This window comes from Diabrotica undecimpunctata, chromosome 8 (assembly GCF_040954645.1).
Source record: "Diabrotica undecimpunctata isolate CICGRU chromosome 8, icDiaUnde3, whole genome shotgun sequence".
In the NCBI taxonomy this organism is placed as follows: domain Eukaryota; kingdom Metazoa; phylum Arthropoda; class Insecta; order Coleoptera; family Chrysomelidae; genus Diabrotica; species Diabrotica undecimpunctata.
The window spans coordinates 134,753,597-134,776,518 of record NC_092810.1 but is presented as its reverse complement, the minus strand read 5'-3'; the positions used below and the strand labels follow the sequence as shown (position 1 = coordinate 134,776,518).

General features: G+C 32.8%; 1 protein-coding gene across 1 annotated transcript; it reads right to left on the bottom strand.

Annotated features, from left to right (window-relative positions):
• Nucleotides 1-22,922, bottom strand: LOC140448055 (probable aconitate hydratase, mitochondrial). The gene is made up of 9 exons (XM_072541102.1): nucleotides 22,726-22,922; nucleotides 19,396-19,623; nucleotides 11,181-11,451; nucleotides 7,643-7,837; nucleotides 6,796-7,083; nucleotides 6,178-6,512; nucleotides 5,877-6,096; nucleotides 1,223-1,535; nucleotides 1-665 (listed from the first exon to the last, which is right to left on the bottom strand). Exons 1-9 carry the CDS (start codon nucleotides 22,753-22,755, stop codon nucleotides 176-178), a joined length of 2,370 nt encoding a protein of 789 aa, XP_072397203.1. The 5' UTR covers nucleotides 22,756-22,922; the 3' UTR covers nucleotides 1-175.

Below are 22,922 nucleotides of genomic sequence, written 5' to 3'. Positions count from 1 at the left end.
TAAATAAGAATTATTGTCTATATTTATTAGAAGGAATATTTAGTATCTACATAAAAATACTTTTTACATAATAAACAAACACAGTTTTCAGCTTACATGTAACCGTTCGATGACGATGTTTCTACCTACATGTATAAATAATATTAAATACAATTAAAAATTATTGATGTACTTTTCACTTTCCTGCGGCGATTTCCTTCATACGATTCAATGCACTACCAGCTCTAAACCAACTGATTTGAAGGTCGTTCATGGAGTGATTTAGTTTAATTTTATCAACTGAACCATCGGCATGCTTAATTTCGCAGTCTACTGGTTTTCCTGGGGTAAGATTTTTAAGATCTTTTAGGCTGATTTTATCTGTGGGCTGGATCTTATCATAGTCACTAGCATTGGCAAAAGTGAGAGGTAACATACCCTGTTTTTTAAGGTTGGTTTCGTGAATACGGGCGAAGGATTTAACAATGATGGCACGTCCACCCAAGTGCCTTGGTTCCAAAGCAGCGTGCTCCCTGGAGCTACCCTCTCCGTAGTTTTCATCTCCAATGGTTACCCATCTAATACCTTTGGCTTTATAATCGCGTGCTACGTCTGGTACTGCACCCCATTGGCCGTTTGTTTGGTTCTTGATTTTGTTTAGTTCACCGTTCTCGGCGTTTGTAGCTCTAAAAAAAATAAATGAAAAATAAATAAGTATTTATCTATTTGTGTATAATGGACAGAACAACCACCATCATAAAAGAAGTACAGCAAACACAGCTTATTTGGTACGGACACGTACAGAGAATGACAGATCACCACCTACCGAAGATAATATTGAATTGGCAGCAACCTGAGCGAAAAAAACGAGGAAAACATGGATTGATGGAGTCCAAAAGGCAAAGTCAGAGAGATCTACGACCTGGAGACTAGATCCGGGTCGATAAATGTGAATGAAGACTGGGAACGGGAAGGTATAGGACGCTATAAACCGTACATTATATATGTTTATTAAAAACAGCTAACTTGTCATAGGCTTATGGTGTTAATTCGCTAATGGAGTTAGTTGTAACTTTACAGAATACACAAAAAACTAGTTTAAAAATCAGTAAAATTATTTTGATATCAAATGACTTCTTATAGTTATTGTACAATATCGTACCGACGATATCGTGTGAAACAGATCTCTCAAAAAAGCAAGGACAGAAAGACACGAGATTTTTTTACAATTATAGATACTTACGTAATGAACATGTTATTTGAGATGTTATCAAGATGACCACGGTATTTCAACCAAGGTCCAGCAGCTGAAATGTGATCGGTTGTGCATTTTCCTTTAACTTTAATCAGAATGGTCATGTCATCCAAATCTTTTCCGTCCCATTTATCGAAGGGTTCCAACAATTGTAGCCTCTGAGATTTTACATCAACGTCGACCTTTACGTTGGAACCATCGGCAACTGGGGCTGCGTATGTGTCCTGGCCGGGATCGAATCCTTTGCTGGGAAGTTCGTCCCCGAATGGTGGAGAAAGTTTGAAGCTCTTGCCATCAGAACCTTTAACAATATTATTTGGTTTAATAAAATACTCTAATAATATACACGATTTGCTACGACGACATGGAACATCCAAGGATGGAGACAAAATTCGACAAAGGCATAGCAGAAGTAAAACGAATACAATCCAAATGACAGTTCTTGCCGAAACAAAGAAAAAAGGACAAGGTAGCGAAGACATGGGAGGATTTATACATATTTATAGTGTATAAAAGAAAGACAAGAGAGCACAAGCATGAGTATCAATATTGATAAAAAAGAATTAAAAGGAAGCCTGAAAGGCTGGGAACAAATCAATGACAGAATTAGCGTATTTTTGATTTAAGCCAAAAAAAAACGATATTATGTGTGGTGTGCGGAAAAAGTTATCATATTTCCTGTGCCATTAGAAGCAAGTTAAAATGTACTAAAATATGTGACACGCGCATGGTCTGTTGCGATAAACAATCTAATGTTACTGAACCCATGAATCATATTAGAAAATAAAATGCTAAGACACTTATTGGAGGAAAAGGAAGATAAGTATACATTACTGTTAAATAACAATGAACTTTTAAAATCTAATAACTATTTGCTACAAGAAAAAGTCAATTTATTGAAGGCTGGATTAAAAAACTATCATATTAAGGATAAAAATAAAATACCAATTAAATTTAATGAACTAGAAAATAAATATAAACATCAATTCAATCAGATATCGACAATTTTGTATACAAAACAAACAATGTATCAACAAAGACACCTAACCTACAGATTAAATGCGAATATCAAAACAATAAAATGGACGAAATATTTAATCTGGTTTTACCTATAGGACAGGACTCTAGATTTCCTGATGCCCAACAAGTGCAGGATTTGAGTGATTTTACAACATAACATTATAAGAAAAAAAAAAAGAAAAACCAGAGTTACGACCAAGAATATTGGTTGAGGAGTCCGGTGATTTTGGTACCGACCGTAAAGTTTGGTTATACTTTTATATAATTAAGCAGCATGTATCATCTGGAAATATTCACGATTTCATAAAACATTAAGAACAATTCTCCGACACGGATGTTATTGTAAAGGAACTCCCGACTGAGGAAAACCGTAATAAGTGTTTTATGTTTGGGATTAGCGAAAAATATAAAAATCAAATCTACCAACAATCTATTTGGCCCAAAGGAATTGGTTTCAAGCGTTTCGACTTCAAAAAATTTCACAACTATCAACGTAACACTAAGGATTTTTGAACGCCTTCCCAGATAAGAAAGGAATTAGTATCTTCCAACCAAGATCAAATATAATCTTTGAGAATATCGGGCACAAAAATAACATAAATAATATTGTCAGTGTGGTAGGTGATATTGATACCAGAATATCTAAATCTAATATCAATAATAAATTTTCTATTTTTTTATACAACATAATTATGTTCTGTACGCAATAAAGTTGAGGAACTGGAAGTGTTTCTTAGCGAAAATGATGATGACCGATCTTGTGCTTTTAACTGAGCACTGTTTATATCCTCTAGAAACACTTTTGTATTAACAATTTTTGCTCCTTAATATCTAAATTTTGCAGATCTTAAAGCATACATGGAGGAACATTGATTCTAATTAATACGACATTTCAGTATAAATTCAATTTTTTTGACTACAATAAATTTAATCACCTCTGCATTGAATCTGAATTTGAATTGTCTATTACTTTCAGTTAGAAGCTTAATACTTTTCTCATTGCTATATACAGACCCCCTAAGACTATTATTCAGTTATTCTTTCATAGATTGGAATGCTTGCTTTATTTTCTTGACAGGTGACTTAAATATTGATTATCTGGATTCATCACACAGCCATGCTATTACCATTATACATTTACTTAATAGTTTCAATGTGAGAATACTGGTTACCGAACCAATCAGAGGTAACAGCATATTGGATTATATTTGTACTAATCTTCATCCGGATCTGGCGGTGTGCAGAGTCATTCCTTATTTTCATCGGATCATGATCCCGTTCTATGTGAATTTTCCCTTAGAGAAGAATCCACCTTAAACAGCCACATGGGGTAGGGATTTCGGCAAATGTAAGTTTGACAGGTTTATCTCTATAACTCAGAAAGATTGGCATACTATTTTTTGCTCTCCTGATTTGCTCTATCAATTTCATCACACGCTCAAGAAGATTTTTAATTTGGCATTTCAATAAAGAATTCTTAAATCGAAAAATTAAAAAAACTTGGGTTGCTAAAGGAATTAGAATTTCCTGCAAAAACTTACAATATTTAAACTACATTAAAAAACATATATTATGCAATAATGAATTTTTGATGTATTTCTCTAAATATAGGTCCATTTATAGGAAGGTTACTAAATTAGCTAAATGTATATCTTTTAAATCTAGAATGGAAACTGCCAATAACAAACAAAAGGAATCTTGGCGTATAAATAATAATCTTAGAGCTAAAGTTCCCCAAACTACTGATATAGTCTTAGACCCTAGTGAGCTGAATAAATAATACTGCTCGGTAGGTCCAGAACTCACTGGAAACATTAATTCTTCTTCTGATTCAATGCATATTTTAAATGGAATCCTACTAACTCGGCTGAAATAAAAAATATACAAAGCATTAAACATCCTATGGCTGCAGGCTGGGACGGTATCCCAGTTAAAGTTTTATCTTATCTTCCTGCTAATGTTCTCGAGAGTTTCAGCGGAAGCAATTAATACGTCTTTTTCAACAGGTGACTTTGTCAATCACAAAATACTTCTTAATAAATTGGAAATATATGGATTTAGAGACACTGCTATAAATAGGTTCAATTCTTACTTGAAAGAGAGATGCCAGTCTGTTTCAATCAATGAGCGCTACTTTAGTAATATCTTTATTAGTTGTGGCGTACCTCAAGGCTCTGTCTTGGGTCCTATCTTGTTCTTGATATATTTTATTGAAATAATTAACCTCGACATTAATGGTCGGTTTACTCTATTTGCAGATGACACCACAATTTTATGGCAAAACAAGAACTCTAAGGTACTGAATGAGATTATTAGTATTGATTTGCTAAAAATCTTGGAGTGGTGCAAAGCTAATCATTTGACATTTAATTTTTTAAAAGCTCAATTAATTTATTTTAAGAATTACTCTAGTCAATTAGGGCATTTGTTCTGACACAGTAAACAAATTTTTAAGTCTCTATATTGAATAATAAACTTAAATTTGAGTAGCACACTGTATATTTAAGCAAAAAGATTGGTTGCTTTGCTGTCAAATCAGTTGCACACCACTTAGATTTCAAGATTGCAAAAAGTGTATGTGGCCTTGATTGAATCTAACTTGAGATACGGTATTGCCTTTTGGGTAGCTGTTCTCTTCATCATTTCAGCAGTCTTTTTATGCTACAAAAGAGAGCACTCAGATATTTATGCTAGGTCAAATTTGTTACATCGTGCAGACGTTTATTCCGGAAACATAGTATCTTGACACTTATATATCATACCCTTACATATATATCCTTGAAATAATTTTACTCTAGTCAATTAGGGCATTTGTTCTGACACAGTAAACAAATTTTTAGGTCTATATTGAATAATAAACTTAAATTTGAGCAGCACACTGTATATTTAAGCAAAAAGATTGGTTGCTTTGCTGTCAAATCAGTTGCACACCACTTGGATTTCAAGATTGCAAAAAGTGTATGTGGCCTTGATTGAATCTAACTTGAGATACGGTATTGCCTTTTGGGGTAGCTGTTCTTTTTATCATTTCAGCAGTCTTTTTATGCTACAAAAGAGAGCACTCGGATATTTATGCAAGGTCAAATTTGGTACATTGTGCAGACCTTTGTTCCGGAAACATAGTATCTTGACACTTATATATCCTATCCTTACATATATATCCTTGAAATAGCATGTTTAATTTTTAAAAAAACATGAAGAGGATATTCGGACAGATTACGAATCTAACTCATCTAACTTATGTTATTCCACTTCCAATTCTCTCTTCTACATTAATTAAAAAATCATTTATTTACACTGGAAAGAAAGTTTTTAATCACCTACCAATTGATATAAGATCCTCAAGCAATATGGGCGATTTTAATGCTTGAACAGAAACAAATAACAAAGTCGTACGAGAACGACAAAATAAATGAAAATGGGAACAGTTAATCGAATTCTGTAAATAGCACTTACAATTTTTGTTATATTGTCAATTTCCAGAATTTTAAAAGATACAAGTTGTTTTAAATAATTCTAAAGCATCACCTTGTATAATATTTGTTTAGTAATTCATCGGTAGTGTCGTTTCACACCCCACGCAACAGTAAGTTATTTACTTCCTTTTAATAACAATGAATACCTTTGAGTGAGTCCGTTAATGGGTTGAAGTCGAGTCTTCCGGCAATACTTAAGGCAGTTACAAGTTCTGGCGATGTAACAAAGCAGTGAGTTGCGGGGTTAGCATCATTACGTCCTGTGAAGTTACGATTGTATGATGTTACGATCGTATTTTTCTCTCCTTTCTTAACATCTCTTCTGTCCCATTGACCAATGCAAGGTCCACAAGCATTAGCTAGTACCTAAAAGTCAAATCCAAATTAGAAAATCTAAATATGTAACATATAAATAAATATTTAATCTAAACAATCTAAACTACTTACAGTGCCTCCAAATTCGGTAAGGGTCTTAGAAATTCCGTCTCTTTCGATAGTAGCACGAATCTGTTCTGATCCAGGAGTGACATTGAATGGGATTTTGGATTTGATGCCGTGTTTCATAGCTTCTTTGGCAATGCTGGCACATCTTCCCATATCCTCGTATGAGCTGTTGGTACAGGAACCGATCAAACCAACTTTGATGTCTACTGGCCAACCGTTCTTGTTGGCGTTAGCTCCAAGTTTACTGATTGGACTGGCTAGATCAGGAGTGAACGGACCGTTGACGTGTGGTTCCAAGGTGTCGAGGTTGATTTCGATGAGTTCGTCGTATTCAGCACCTACAATATGCAAGTATATAAATTCATACAAAATTCTGTCAAAACTATTCCTTTGTCCAGGCCCAGATTTATAGGCATCCACTTATTTAGAAACTAGCATTAAAACAGAACAAAAAACGTTACTGTTTGCACATTCTGTTTGTTTCACTTGAAAAATAATATCACAAATGCATCACGACGGTGCAAATTGTGATTTGCATATGAAACTTAACGTTTTTCCAGTAAGATGTTGATATATATAGCATATGTAAATACGAGATATACAGGATTTGTTATTATTTACCTTTGTCAGGTGATAGTAAGGATTCCTTATATTTCTGAGCTTCTTTGGCGATGTCTCCTCTTCGAGTAGCAGTCAGATAATCAGCCATTCTATTGTTGAAGGGGAATAGAGATGTAGTAGCACCAATTTCAGCACCCATGTTGCAAATAGTTGCCATACCAGTACAAGATACCGACTCACATCCAGGACCGTGATATTCGATGATGGCTCCGGTACCACCTTTGACAGTTAAAATGTCAGCTACCTTCAAAATGATGTCCTTGGGGGAAGTCCAGCCAGAAAGTTTACCTGAAAACATATTTACATAATTAAAATGTTTAATAATGCATTATATATTTACAACATTTTAAATTCGCTATACCTGTCCAAGCAAGGAGCCTCAGTTCAAGTACCTGGGCAGCTCGATCGACGAGAATCTTAATCATGATAAATCAAAGCTCGGATTTCAATAGCCAGAAAAAACTTTTTAAAAATTTGTCATTAATCATTAAAAAACTGAAAACTACATATCGTGAATTCTGTTTCACTTGGGGTTAAACCACAATTGATTGTAATGAGAATTATATTTTTAATTTGGTTTGACGTTTTGCTTTCCAAACCGGAAATTGTTTTCAAAAAATATATAAATTAAGAAATTATTGGATTTAATCTGTAAATAATTTGATAGTTGACTTACTTAACCTCGATTTTGTAGACAAATATTTATATTTGAAGTGAAATTCTGAGAGGTGATGTAAAATTCGATTGTTATACTATTCTACGGATGTTGCTATTTTTTCGTTTTTTCGCTAATAGCCATACAGGCTGATAAAAATTTGTAAATAAAAAAATATTAAAAATTCCTTACCAGTGAGTTTGACACCAATAACTTTTGGACATTTCAATTCCCAGGGGATGTTTGCCATTACATCAACAGCATCAGCTCCTCCAACACCGATGCAGAGGCCACCAAGACCACCGCCATTTGGTGTGTGGGAGTCAGTACCGATCATCAAAAGTCCAGGGAAGGCATAGTTTTCCAAGATGATTTGATGGATAATACCTATAACAACAACAACAAAAATATAAGCAAATAAAACTTTTATTGAGAATATCTTGTATAAGAACTTAATATAACAGATAATGTAATTATTTAACATGGACTAGCAAAAAAATTTTAAGATTTGTATTGAGTACTGATTCTAAATTCCCTATGAATGATGTGAGATATAGTTTAATCTCCAACTGATCGCAAAGTTTTCTCTTTTATGTTTATTCTTTATCGAAAGTTCGTCTTTTTTATTCAAACATTGTTTGTACTGTCTATGCTAAACTAACTTAGTAGACGTTGTAGCAGATGTACTCTTATTAATTCCACTTTTAATTAAGAAGCTCTGTTTTGAAAATTAATTTCTGTGGTTCTTATATTACTTATTTCGTAATTGAAGTTGGGACTGAAACAATATAGTCTCACAGCTTATTTGCTCAAGATTTTTTGATTTTGGCTCTGTAAGAGCATTTATTTTACACTTCGAAAAAACAACAAGAAGGATTTTCAGATTATCTTCTTTTTTCAACTCCATGTTGAATTAAATATTGACATTGAAATATTTAAAATATTTCATGCTTGGCAAAATATAATTGCCTAAAGTGTAAAATGTGTTGGTTAATATTCAATATACGAAACTAGGTAGATTGGTGTAATAAGAATAATAATAATAATCTAAAGAATACGAAGAAGGTATTCCCTTCACCTTTGCAGATGATCTCGCTGTGCTGGAGTAGCGCGGGATGGATAGATCACGGACTGGAACTCGCGACATAGAAGACCTAAGCTATCATTCTGAAGGGTAAACGTCAAAGACAATGGATGGAGTTCCAATGTGCAGGGGCACGGCTGACATCAAAGAAATGCGTCAAATATCTAGGAGTGACGCTACACCAATATGAGAGAAACCACTCAGAAAAAAAAATCTATTGGTCTGTAAAATTGTATAAAACACCTTTTATTTCTGCATGTTTAGCGCCCTCACTAGTATATTTTGCGTGAAATATCTGGTGGTGTTCTTTGAGGCTTGCGTATAAATGTTTTTCTGTTGTTCCATTTCTTTTGGCTTTCTTCATTCGTTATATGTTTCGCAGCTCCAAAATCTTTCTTTAGACCAATAGCATAAGTGTTGATCACCAGGAAAATTACTACTTTTATGATCCGTTGGAGATTTTCCTCGTGTCATGCATTTGTAACGGTAGGTAGGCGTTCTCGGTTTTTGTCTTAATTTATTTACTTCCTTAAAGATACAAATGTCTTTTCGCCTGTTTAGTAGGCAATCCACAACACATCTGTGTACATGTGTGGTTATCTATAAAACAGGATTTTCAAGTTAATTTAATTTTTTATTTATTTTAATTGTGGAAGAATTTTTATGTCTATTTTTTAGACCCTAGTTTCGCCGACCAATCAGATACTGGGATCAAACTTTGGGGAAGAATTTTATTTAAGTTACCTGTTGGTTGTAATTGCTCCCCCAAGGATTCAATTTTATTTTGAGAATGGTTCAACATATGTCCCATAACATAATCATCCAGGGGTGAAGGAGATTGGGGTGGACCATTTTGGATTTTCTCAACCATTCCATCCAGCAATCTGGAGCCCATGAGGATATTCCTTCACCGCCGGTGTTGGTCCATTCTGTTTATAATACTGTTTCTATATTTATTACTTTTATTAAGTACCTAAGTACTACTACTGATTATTGGACAGATTGGTCTTATGCAGTAAAGGGTTGTGTGCACATTAATCTATTTACAATATTCAATTTTTATTTTTTAAACTTAATATTTAAGTTTACACGCTATTTTAAAACTTATTAAGGCCTTTTTTCCTTCTAACTGGTATTTTATTAATCAGTGCTATTATTGAATAAGTATATTTCAGGGATATATCTCTTCACGGTAATTCCACGGAAAATTTCTCGATCTATTGTCTCTTTTTCCGTTATTTAGGAGCCAAGGTATTTAAATCCTCCTACTCGTCCTAGTTTTTCCCCCGAGCAATTCGATGACCTGTTTCTCCCAACCACATATACTCCATTTCCGACCTGATAACCTTAAGTCCTCCCTCTTCAAAAGCCCTTCTGCAACTTCTGCTCCAACATTTCTTTGCTCGTCTCCAAGTCTCCAAGATACCAACATCGGTGCGTTATTAATTATTAAAATATTGATCTAAGATCTAATGTAGACCTAATCACTGAACAATGTCCGTTGAGGTAACAACAAAAACATAGCTAGGTGAGGATGAAATGTGTAGGAAATGTTTAAAGGAAGAGACGAGAGAGCATATGATCTCCTGATGCGTTCTCAGAATTCAAATATTAGAGGTTTTTTGAGAAGCTATGTTAGCATCTCATCATTACGACATTGCAAGCTAAGAGAGATCTAAAAATTTTTTTAATAAACTCTTCCCCAGGGTTTAAATGCACTGGACTATACCATAACAGATCTTGAGGTTCACAGTATTTCAGGACGGTACGTGACGTGTTGAATCTACAAAGAACTATAAAAGTTTTTCCAAGTCAGTTATTTCAGCAAAAATTCGACACCTAGTTGATTTCTGTTTTCAACAATGAAGCACCAAATCAGTCACGTATCTCTCGTTTTTACGGTTAATTAAAACGTGCAAGGATTAGTCTTAGTTACGATCCAAGAACAGGTGCATCAAAACCAGCAGTCATTCAGGAAAACGTCGATTTTGTGCGCGACCGTATCTACGAAGATCTACTTGTGAAATATCGCAAAATACAGTCATTATTGGTGATTTCAAAGATCTCAATTACAAAAATGTTCAAGAAGAATTGTGCCTAAAACAATTCTAGTTTTGATCATCATTATATTTTAAGTTACTTTTATAATTACTAGTAACTTTGCTACTGCCTATTTCTATGCGCAGAACAATGCATGTAAATAACTTTAATTAAAAAAATGTGCATGTCACTATCTAATCTCATTTAATTAAATGAACAGGTATAAAAATATGAAAATACTTTATCAATGATGGTAGGCACGTTCAAGATAAGACATTAAAATAACGTAAATAAATAAAAAATCCTATTCAATTGATAAAAAGACTAAAATTATTTACTCTGTAATAATTATGTTTTTTAAGATATTAAAATTCTATAATGAGAATGTAAACTCAAATTTCAACAATAATATTATATCAAAAAAGTCAAGGTTACTTTGACAAAACTAACGAATAGTGAACATTTAATTGATCTATTTAATCTAAATCTTAAGTACTGAAAATTTGATTTGTGATTTTTTTGGTTAGTTTTTTTGTTTTTTTTTAAGATACAGCACAAAAATATTAAAGCAATACTTCAAAATCAATATCATTGAAACATAATTACCTGATCCTGGCTTCCAGAAACCAACACCATACTTATTTCCAGCCGAGGCCAAAAAGTTATATACTTCTTTGTTGATATCTTTCGCTCTCGCAAGATCCTGAGGTCCGCCAATTTGTGCTTCGATAAGATGGTCACAATGGATGGTGCTGGGAACGGCGACTCTCTTCAGACCGCTGGAGATAAATTGCAACATAGCCATTTGGGCGGTAGCATCTTGCATAGCAACACGGTCAGGACGTAACCTTAAATAAGAGGTTCCTCGTTGAATATCCTGAAATTAAAATGTGTTCTATTAGAAATGTGGATAAAAATAAGTCTTGAAAAAGAAAATAGCTGATGAGTACTTATTGACAATGTTCATCCTCTAATTTTGCTACTCATATTTGCTACTAATATAATCTTCTTGGTCTTTTAATTGTAAATTAGTCACTTAATAAGAAATAAAAATAAAATAAGAATCATCCTGAAATACTTGACACCAAAGAGATCGGCGCTTCTCTGTTCCACGGAATTCTTATTGCTGGGAATGAAATATTAGAAAACGATAACATCGAGGAAAGCTGGGAAAATTCCAAAAATAACATAATTAACGCAGCTACAGAATCACTTGGAGAGAGGAAAGTAAGAAACACTAACATATCAATAAAGAAAACTTCATGGTTTCGAGAGGAAGTGAAGACAAAATGTGAAGAAAAGAAGAAAGCTTTTTTACAGTACAAAACACAACAAACACAACAGGCATACAACCTCTATAAACGAATCAGAAATGAAACGAATACTTTAGTTAGACAAATAAAAAGGGAACACTGGCAGAGCTTCACAAAACAGATGAAGCACGACTTCTACGGAACACAAAAAGAAATATGGAGAATGATCAGAGAACAAAGAAAAGAGATGAACTAACTAATAAAAACGAAACAGATTCAGAAGGGCAGACTACTTTCGATCCCTATTTGCTTAAGGTGACGACAAACGAAAAAATAAATATTGAGAAGGATTTTGCCGAGAATAAACTCAGTTTTTATAAAGGTGTTAAATACATTAAGGTGGCACTATATTTGCCATTTTTTACGGTTCTCGTGAGATCAATCAAATTGATCACTTTCATTGACCAGCTGTAGTAAACTTTTTCTAATACAGGTCGTTTTACCCCTACAAAATAGAAAGCATCCAACGGCACAAGTCCAATTTTGAAATGGAGGATAAGTATAACCTAAATTCAGATTTACATGCAGATCAGCGCAGAAGATATTCAATGACATTGTTTTAATTATAACTAATCTAGGGGGTGAGAACTATGATAAAATCGTAAATTATGTTAGTTAATGTTAATTAATATTAATTCAATTCATTAAAAGATGATTTGAATCAATTACCCGCTTTAATTTACACTTAAACGATTTTGTTCTAATAGGGGTCGTTTTTGCCCCTAAAAAATAAAAAGCAACCAACGGCAAAGTCCAAAAAGAAGTAGAGGGTAAGTACAACCTAAATCCAAATTTTCATGCAATTCGGTGGTGACACAGAAAATTACAGGGTATCGCCGCATTTACGTTCATTTGCTGGCCTACTGACAGTACTTAATGATTCGAGGATGAAAAAGTTTAATGACATTGTTGAGTTGCAGAGCTAGAAATCAGAGTAGATTGGGCTATGGTTTGATTTAGATCACGATATTCGCCAGCTGTAGATTTTTTTTATTTTTACATTGCATGTTTACAATCACTCTATACACAGAGTAATAAGTAAATAGTCTGTAAGTAAATTGACGTAAGTTAGGTACAGTCCAGTGACGGTTCTCTAAGTATTATTGCGGTAGGTCTTCTGGTCATACTCTCTTCAATCTTCTTTCGGTAAGTAGTTGGGTGAATAAATTATTTATCAGCTCGTTGTTGTGATCAGTGGTGCGATTTTTATATTTTATTAAGTGATTCTTTATTTTGTCCTTAAGTACTGGGATGTCCAGATCATTGTGAAGTGTTTGGTATACATACCATGGAGCTTTACTTATCACACGGAGTATTTTGGACTGGAATGTTTGAAGTATCTTCGTATTTGAAGGTTTACTACAGCCCCATAGTTCTATTCCATATGCCCAAATTGGTATGAGTATAGCTTTGTACAGAAGCAGTTTATTTTCAAGAGATAACTGAGACCTTTTGCTAAATAGCCAGTTCATATTTTTTAGTTTAAGATCTATTTGTTTCCATTTAGTTTTAATGTGCGTTGTCCATATAAGTTTTTCATCCAGATGCAATCCCAAGTATTTGACAACTGGTTTTATAGGAATGGGGGTATTATTAATATAAACTTATGGACATGCTTTGCAGATGACCAAGAGGTAACGGTTCAAGATGAAGAAGATCTGTGCTATATGCTCCGAAAATTAGAAAAGAAATACACAAAAAATGGACTGGAAATAAATCTAGAAAAGACCTAATATTTAACAACAGAGCAAGAACCAGTGAGAAACTTGGAAATGGACGATAATAGGGAAATTAACGGCACTGATAAATTCAAATATTTAAGATTCATACTCTCAAAAAATGGAACCACAGAGCAAGAGATAACCAGCAGATTAGCACAGACAAGAATATGTATTAAACAAATGAACGGGGTACTGTGCGATAGACAGATTACCAGAAATACAAAGAAGAGAACACCTTGGTACGCAGTATAATGACCTATGGAGCAGAGAATCGAGTAATAAATAAACGAAACAGGTCTAAAATCACAGCAACTGAAATGGAGTTCATGAGAAGAAGCTGCAGAGTAACAAAAATGGATCGCATCAGAAATGAGGAGATAAAACGAAGAATGGCAGTAGAACAAGACATACTCAGCTACATCGAAAAAAATGTTTAATTTGTTATGGACATGTGAGAAGAACAGATCATACAAGGTGGATAGCAAAGATTTCGGATTGGAGCCCAATAGGAAGGAGGAAAAGAGGTAGACCCCGAAGATCATGGAGGGATGAAGTGGACGAGGCCATGGAAAGACGAGACCTTAGAGATGGAGAATGGCAGAACAGAAAGGACTGGAGACGTTGACTGAAAGAAGGAAGGCGGCGACAGCTGTAAAAATCCTTATATAGATAGACTTGTGGACATGTAGATTTTCTTGTTCTAAAAGTAATTTGTACTGATTTGCTAGCATTAACACTGATCTTCCATCGCTTAAGCCAGTGTTGTAATTGGATTAAATGATTTTGTACTTTTTGTGATGCTACATTAAAGTCGATATCCACTGCAAAGATTCCCGTGTCATCGGCAAAAGTAGCTAAGAAGGTATCATTGCTGGTTAACACGTCTGCTGTAAATATCAGATACAGAAATGGGCCCAAAACCAAAACCTTAAATTCAAATATTTTCAATAATAAAATAAGGATCGATCACCTAGGTATCAGATCAGAGAATTTTCCTCCCAGAGGGAGTGAGTGTCGTATAACTTCGTAAATCTGGATAATAATAACTTCAAAAAAACCTTTATCTTTTCAGTTAAACTTAATATACCATATTTTATCCCACCCGGCAAAAAAACTCGTGTTAAAATCTAAATTTATTTACAATAAAAATGTTATGCTGTTTTATGGGCAGATAGCCAAATATTTTTCAAATAGAATTTAAAGCTAGTGGAAGGTGCGTCATGCTCACTACGTCAATATCGATAAGAAATATCGGGGACAATCGGTGGCATAATCATCAATAATCAAAAGGCCATAAAGAAACTGAGTTCATATGTGGGGATTTTTTGTTTAATCGATTTCTTAGAAATACTAATTATCCTTCTGTTAGTCATAGCGAAGTCGAGGACAAAGAAGTGGCCCATCAGCTAAGAAAAATCTTAAAAGTTTATTTGTATATCTCTCCTGATAGTCATTAGTTCTACCTCTTTCACATAATAAAAATACCAAAGATTGCAATGAGTATCGCACGATTAGTTTTTTGAGCCGTATATTTAAACTATTAACATTTGGAATTATAGAGGTATGCGAATAACTACTACTAATGTATATTCAGACCACATAACTAATAAAGCGTTCTTAAATGAAACTACTGATATGAAAGTGGCTGCCAGTGAAAACAAAACATCTGGAATGTCTACGCGAAATTAAGAGTGGGGTGAAGAGATTGAAAGAAGTGAACAATGTAATTAAATGGGAACATTATATGAACGGAAAATGACCACGTAAAAGAAATCACAATAAGAAGTGAGAAAGAAAGAAACACCTTTACAAAAATAAGACTAAAAAGAAAGGTTCATTATTAACTATCAAAAGCAAAAGATCTACAACAACTTGGATATCTTATAAGGATCGATAAATATTAACTTTCCAAAATATTATTTAATGAAAGATATGCGAAAAATATTATGACTGTCAAACTTAAGATAGTGATTTAGCTACAACTCCAATCAACTCCCTCATGTAGCTATATCCAAAATTTAGTTTAGTTTTCTTATAAATTATTTCGGAACACGCTGTTCCAGTTCTCTTAAAAGTAATGAAAATTATTTCGAGAGCCCCAAACATCTTTAACTCTGACATGATGAAACGGTCTTTGACTTATTAAAAATCTTCGACTTCGTCTTATTTAAATTTGTCTCTTCATTCCATTGTTGCTTTCTTCGACACACGCCCACGTGCAAAGTGATTCATAGCTATGAACTGACGCAAACAATTGGCTTTCTTGCTGTTAAACAAATCGCCTCACGTTGCTATTTTTGGTCCAATGTAAAACAAATGCGACATTCATTTGTACAATGCTTTTTCGTGTCCAAATCCGCAGTGAATATATTGAAAAGTTTTTTTTAAATGTTTACTGTGTCTGCTGTCGATATGTATGCGGTACATAAACACTTTGTTTATGTACTTGGCCTAGAATTTGGCTTTATTTTTTATTTACTCTGGAAGCTGTCTCTTCTATACTGATAGCACAGCGTCCAACTGGCGTATTGCATATCTTCCATTAGCTATTCTACAAATAAGCACCATCATATATATATATATATATATATATATATATATATATATATATATATATATATATATATATATATATATATATAATATATATATATATTAAACGTAGAACTACGTAAAGGGTATTTTAGTTACTGAATTAATTTGTGAAGGTGGATGATGAGAGTTGGCATGCAAGTAACGATTGGTATGGGTGAGTTTTCGATAAACAGAGTGATGAAAACCTTGTGATTGGTTTGCTTTTTGTTAACGTCGAGAAACGGTAGGGATGAATCAGTTTCTACCTCCATCGTGAACTGGATACTAGGATGTATACCATACAGATGGGTTTGAAAAGACACCAAAGCATCCCTGCCATGTGGCATATGGCAGGGATGCTTTGAATATATCGTAGCCAACATGTGGGTTTGAGCATTGATGTGGATAGTGCTCGGGTCTCGAAGTCTTCCATAAAGATATTGGCAATTACTGGAGATAGTGGGGAGCCCATTGGGGCCCCATTTATTTGTTTGTAGAATTGATTTTGGAAGATGGAATAAATGTTGGACATACTGTATTTAGTTTTCAGAATGTTTAGAGTTTCGTCTATAAGAATGTTTATAAAGAGTGAAACGATATCGAAACTTACTAAAATATCTGACGGTGAGATAGGGTACTGTTTAAAAAGTTTGACGAAATGAAAGGAATTTTTGACGAAGGATGAAGCATTTTAGGCGAAAGGTTGTAGAGTTTTGGCCAAGTACTTAGCCAATGGTTGTGTAGGGCAGTTGTATGCACTGAAAATGGGAAGTAGAGGAATATCGGGTTTGTGAATTTTGGGTAGGCCATATATTCGAGGTGTTCTGGAAGACTTTTCACGAGGAATTAGATATTGTTTTATGTCAACAGGAAGTGAGGTATTATTGATAATTTATTTTGTTGTTTTCTACAGATAGGTTGTTTGATTATTAGGAATTGGTCTGTAGTCTTGAATTGATCTAACTTCGGTGTCAAAAATCCTCCGTAAACATAAAATGCATTTCTACCGCATAGTTAGATCAAGAATTGACAGTCGATGATTATCATCGTAGCATAACTTTTTGTCAATGGTCTCAGCAGCATGTTCATAACAACCGATTTTTATTGGATTATGTGCTTTTTAGAGATGAGGCTACATTTCACAAAAATGAAACAGCCAATCGGTATAATTTTCATTGCTCTGTATCAAGCAATCCTTACTTACACTACAAACACTCATAGTCAAAGTAGGTGGTCTATTTTGTGATGATATTGTTGGGGGCACACACATTTTTTGACGCCGTGTGAATAATGCTATATATCTGGATTTTCTAAATATTCATTTGCCATTACTATTGCAAAATGTTCCACTTAATATTCGACAAAGAATGTGATTTTTACGCGAAGGTGCTCCGATTAATCAAACTGCTCTTATTCACAATCAATTAAAGATAACTTTCCTGCGAGGTGGATAGGCAGAGGAGGTCCAACAGTTTAGCCATCGCAATCACCGGAATTGTCAAAAATTGATTTTTTCATGTGGAGCTGTATAAAAAACTTGTGCACCAAAAGCCTCCAACAACACCAGATAAGCTTTTAATAATATTGACTTACAAAGTTAAGAAACGTGACTCGGTCATTTGTATATCGGTTACAAAACTTGCACAGATGTTGGAGGTGGACATTTTGAACATTTACTTTAATCTTATTTTCTTAATATCACATTAATTGTTACATTCATTGCATATCGTTATGGTTTATATTTTGTATTAGTTATTTAGTAAATAAAAAATATCTTGAAAGCGTATACTAGGTATATATTAATGAAAAAGTTCGTCAAATACCTGGCTAATGCTATGTACGGAGAAAAACTTGTTCAGTTAACCTAAAAGACTGTTGTAATATTCTGCCATAAAACTAAGCTATCATGTACATATTTCCAAATAGACTATAACTTAGTTTTACCAAATATTCTCCATGGCCTATTTTGTCTACAGAAATTTGTTGACGAATCTTTTTTCATATTAGATTAAAATGTGATATTTATAATTTTAATTTATATAGGGATATTTATAGCATAATATCAATTATATAAATAACACAAAATCTTGGTTATTGGTAAACAAAATACAACGTAATATATTTAGTAATTGATAAGCTACACGCTAACACGTGATTGCTTTTTTATTGTTAAAAGTTTAAATTCCAAGTTTGAAATTTTGTTTTTGTTACACTGTTAGTGAGTTATTCAATTATATGGTAAACAACGGGTGTACTTGAAGTTAGGTAAACGTTTTTAAAAAGTGACCATATCTGCAAATACTTGAAGTAAATGGTACAAAAGTCAAAGATAATATTAAAGAATCAAAAATTTACAAAACAATGTCATCATTTTACTTTAGGTATAAAGAGTGATGGAAAAATTCCACGGCTAATGCTTAAAAACTTTATTTAAAAATATTATATAATATAAAATATAATTATAATACCCCCGACGACACTCAAAGAAAAATTTAAGGATGAAGAAATTCTCATTCCGAGAATTCCGATGATACCAACGGATACACGATTAGAATTTAAACGAATTTAATATCCGATTCGTCTTACATTCACCATGATAATAAACAATTTACTAGATCAATCATTGAATGTTCGTGGACCGATTAATTGATCTGAATATTGTGGAAAATAATTGTTTCTCTCGTGAGCAATTGTACATAGTAAGTTCACGTGTAGCTAAACCATCCATTTGTCCATTTTCGTGCCTGGTAACACACCGAAAAATTAAGTATATCACAACGTCCTTCAATGAAAATAATTCAGCGTGTAACCCATTCAGCAAATTGTTATTTAACGCCACGTGAAATGTTGCTTTTTAAATTTTATTCAACTTAATGTGATCTTAATATAAAAAAGTTATAACTCAGCTAATAATTTAACAAAACATTTATTAATTATAAGGCAGTACAAAGTTCGCCAGGTCAGCTATATAGCAGTACATATTATGAACTAAGATCTTTAATCCTGTAACATGCTAATTCCATCGACTTACCAAAAACTATTTGAAGTATGAGTAGTAGGTACTACTTCAAAAAACGAGTTTCTTTGTTAAAACAATAAATTACACAAATTTTAAAATAATTTGTAAAAAGAATTATAAATAGGTGCTCAATATATAATTACCAAATATATTTAAAGAAAAACTATTCTTAATTTTATTATCTTCTTACTTACCTGGGTCTCTGGTTGATCAATGTGGGAGTATAAGACTTTTTCAGAAAGAGTTAATGGTCTTCCTAACCTCTTCTTGACTACCCCAAGAGTTTTGTTTAATTTCTCGTATGGAATTGGATCAGTATCCAATTTGCTCATTGCAACCTTAGCTGCAGCAGCCGCCAGGGGTGATACATGAAAACATCTTGATTGGATCTCACTGAACATGAGACTTTTGGAATTAGTCGTCTGCAACAGAAACAATGCATTTTATTATTAAAATAGAAATAATAAAGGAAGGAAGTTATATCAGTCATAAATTATGTGTTTGATGTAAATTATTTTGTATTTTTTGATCCTTTGTATGAGTTCATAGTCATTATTCATCTGTCTTAAAATTTATTATTTCTAACAGGGTTGTTCATGAAATTTTAAACGCCCACATCACAAAGTCCTTTAAACTTCTTACCAAGCTGATTGTCACCATACAAACTTCCATACCCTGTATACAAAAATCTCGAGAAGTAAGCAATTTCACCCACCAACACCAACTCACTCTGATGAAGATATAGACAAGTTTTGCAAGCAAGTTACAGAAACTAATGCGAATTATCCCAGCACACATACCATAATAATGGGAGGGAGATTTTAACACTAAAATTAGTAAAAAAACTACCTTTCTGAAAACTTCATAGGTGAATGTGGCTTGGGCAATAGAAATAGAAGAAGAGAAACACTCGTCAACTTCCTAGAAAGCAATCAATACTATGCTTTGAACAAATTCTACAAAAAAAAAACGCAAAAAAAGTCGATGACTCCAAATGGAAGAACATGTAATGAAATAGATTTGGTATATAAATAGGTATGCTCAGTTTACTTTTTTTTATTTTTAATAGCCTGTTTTTTACATGGAGCTCCTCCAGAATTAAAAGGTTGGTTCTGTGTTCTGTCCACTTGCTTAGAATTCTTCTACAGACCCACATTCTTTTTCGCTTTATCCTTGAGCTTAGTATTCCTTGTTATTGTTTGGTCTTTCCATATTTTAAATAATTTGGCTGTTCTGGTTTGAACCATTGTGAGTCTATACTTGATTTCTCAGGAGCTATCGCCATTGTTGGTTATCAGAGAGCTCAAGTATACAAATCTGTCAACTACTTCAAAATTCGCCACTTATAGTTATCAACAAAAGGAGACATTAACATCATTCTATGTAACTTCAATTCTAAATTGGGAATAGATGTAAAGAAAAAAGAAAAAGAGGAAAAAAGTAACACAATAAAAGAGGGTAAAGATGACTTCAATTCTAAATTAGGAAAAGAGGTAAAGAAAAAAATGAAAAAGAGGAAAAAAGTAACACAATATAAGGGGGTAAAGATTTTTAAGAGTTTTGTCAATAATGTAATATGGTAACAGCATATACTTATAAACTGCGTTGTACATCTAAACTTAACTATTGCATACAAACATTTTTATGATTACAGACTTTAATGAATCAAAGATTCCGTAACTACATTACAAGTGCAACAATAGCGCCAATGTTAAAACAGTCAACAGTCTTTTAATCCTGTTGTAGCAAATGGTTGCACAAAAATTATAGTAGTAAAAAAACAAAGACCAGTCCCAATGTCAGTTGACTAAAAGAAGGAAAAATCCAAGATAAAACTATCATAATATAAACAAAAAGCTATCAACAATAGACAGGATATAAATAAAAACAAGAATAAATTCCAATATGAAAAATAGCAGCAAAAGATAGAATAAGATCACATGTTTTATGTATATATATGAAAAAGACAATATAAAATAAGAGAAGAATAGAGATACAGTACAACTGTCTAGTCAAAAGTAAAGAAATTTTCATATATCATCGAAAAACATCATTACCCCCAAGTAAATGATAACGGATAGTTAATTTATAATACTAAAGATAAAAGACAAGAATGAGAGAGATACATACAAGAGATATTCTGTGATGAAATAATTGATATTATAATAAATACTTTTAATTAAAGTTCTCCAATTCTAAAAATTGAAATGAAACATGCCATTAAACAATTAAAAATCAACAGAAGCCTACAACTTGACAAAGTAAACCATGAAAGTGATAATCTTGATCTATTAGTACTTGTATTTAACTCATTTTACAATAACAAAGAAGTGTCTACTGGACTAGAATCTATTTTTACTAAAGATTATAGAGTGGGGATGAGAAAGACTTTGTTTCCTCTCCAATTACTATTGTAGTAAGACAATAGAAGTTTTACTTTATATGTTGACTTCAAAAACGCAAACGCAAGAATAAGAAATGTATATTGGAACAAAGTGATAGAATCAATCAACAAACATCCAGAAGCATACATTATGTAAAGGAGCAAGACAGGATCATAAAAATATTATTTCTCATGCTGTATAGTAGTATTTCACACGGTAATAAAAATTAATAGAGTACAAATGTTTAGCATAAGAATGCAGATAATACTGTTCTACTAACTGATGAGGAAGTATTAGACTCATTTATTGATACCTGACGAGAATTCAGAATGATAGGTACTATGAATGATACATAATACTTCCATTTTTTTTAATCATTTACTAATTCATTTGATTCATGTACTATAATCTCCAAATACTTATATCTATCAACTTTGTATAAGTTTTTTGTTTTGGTATTTAATAGGTATATTCTTTGTACCTATTTCTTTCTTCTATTGAAATTTGGCTTCAGTATTTTTTCATTTTGGTATGGACAAATATAGTCCAGAGAATATCCTATGACTGTCATCTATATAAATGCCTTTTGCACATTTTTATTTGTTTATTTCCCATGTTTTAGTGACTGGAAAGTTCTTTGCATTTTCTTCCAATATTCAGCCAAATAAAGTAGGCTCAGAATGCAACTACATCTTTTATTTAAAATATCACGACTGTTTGATGTTCCTTTTTTTGAACTACTGCAAATTTGATTTTAAAAGTAAGGCTATCAATAGAAATAAGTTAAATAAGAGTCCGCAAATTAGTACTCTTGTCTATTTTATTTGACTTCGTTTTCATTGTATGTCGAATTATTAAATGGTTAATATTTTATACTGAGTATATATTGTAAACTTCTTTAGTGAACTAAAAAAAATTAAGAGTTACAAAAGTTATCTAATATTTGAACTATTGAGTGCAAATCCTATTTTAAATAGATGGGCAAGTTACATAATCAAAATCTTTTTCAAAAAGTCGTTCTGCATAAATAAACGAAAGACAATAAATAAAGTACACCAAGATCAAGAAATAAAGAATATTATATATTCATAAGTAATAATTAATCGAGACGTAATTTTTTTATAAATCATAAATACTCACTCGACTTATAATTCGAATACAGGAGGCCATGATTATAATATATTCACAACGAACTTTTTAAAAAAAATTCAAATATTTTAATTTTCCACTGCTCGGGCCTCTCTAGCCGCGATCAAGTGGTTTCAATTGCTGATAATCACTTAATAAATAACCTCTAATTTTTTTTGGAATTTGCCCGATTCTACAGATTGCGCTGT

Excerpts from the sequence above, each read along its gene's own strand:
- LOC140448055 (XM_072541102.1), bottom strand. The coding sequence starts at position 22,755 with ATGGCCTCCTGTATTCGAATTATAAGTCGA. Across the intron at positions 6,097-6,177 it reads TTACCGAATTTGGAGGCACT|GTACTAGCTAATGCTTGTGG; the intron begins GTAAGTAGTTTA and ends TTTGACTTTTAG. Across the intron at positions 666-1,222 it reads TCAAATAACATGTTCATTAC|AGCTACAAACGCCGAGAACG; the intron begins GTAAGTATCTAT and ends TATTTTTTTTAG.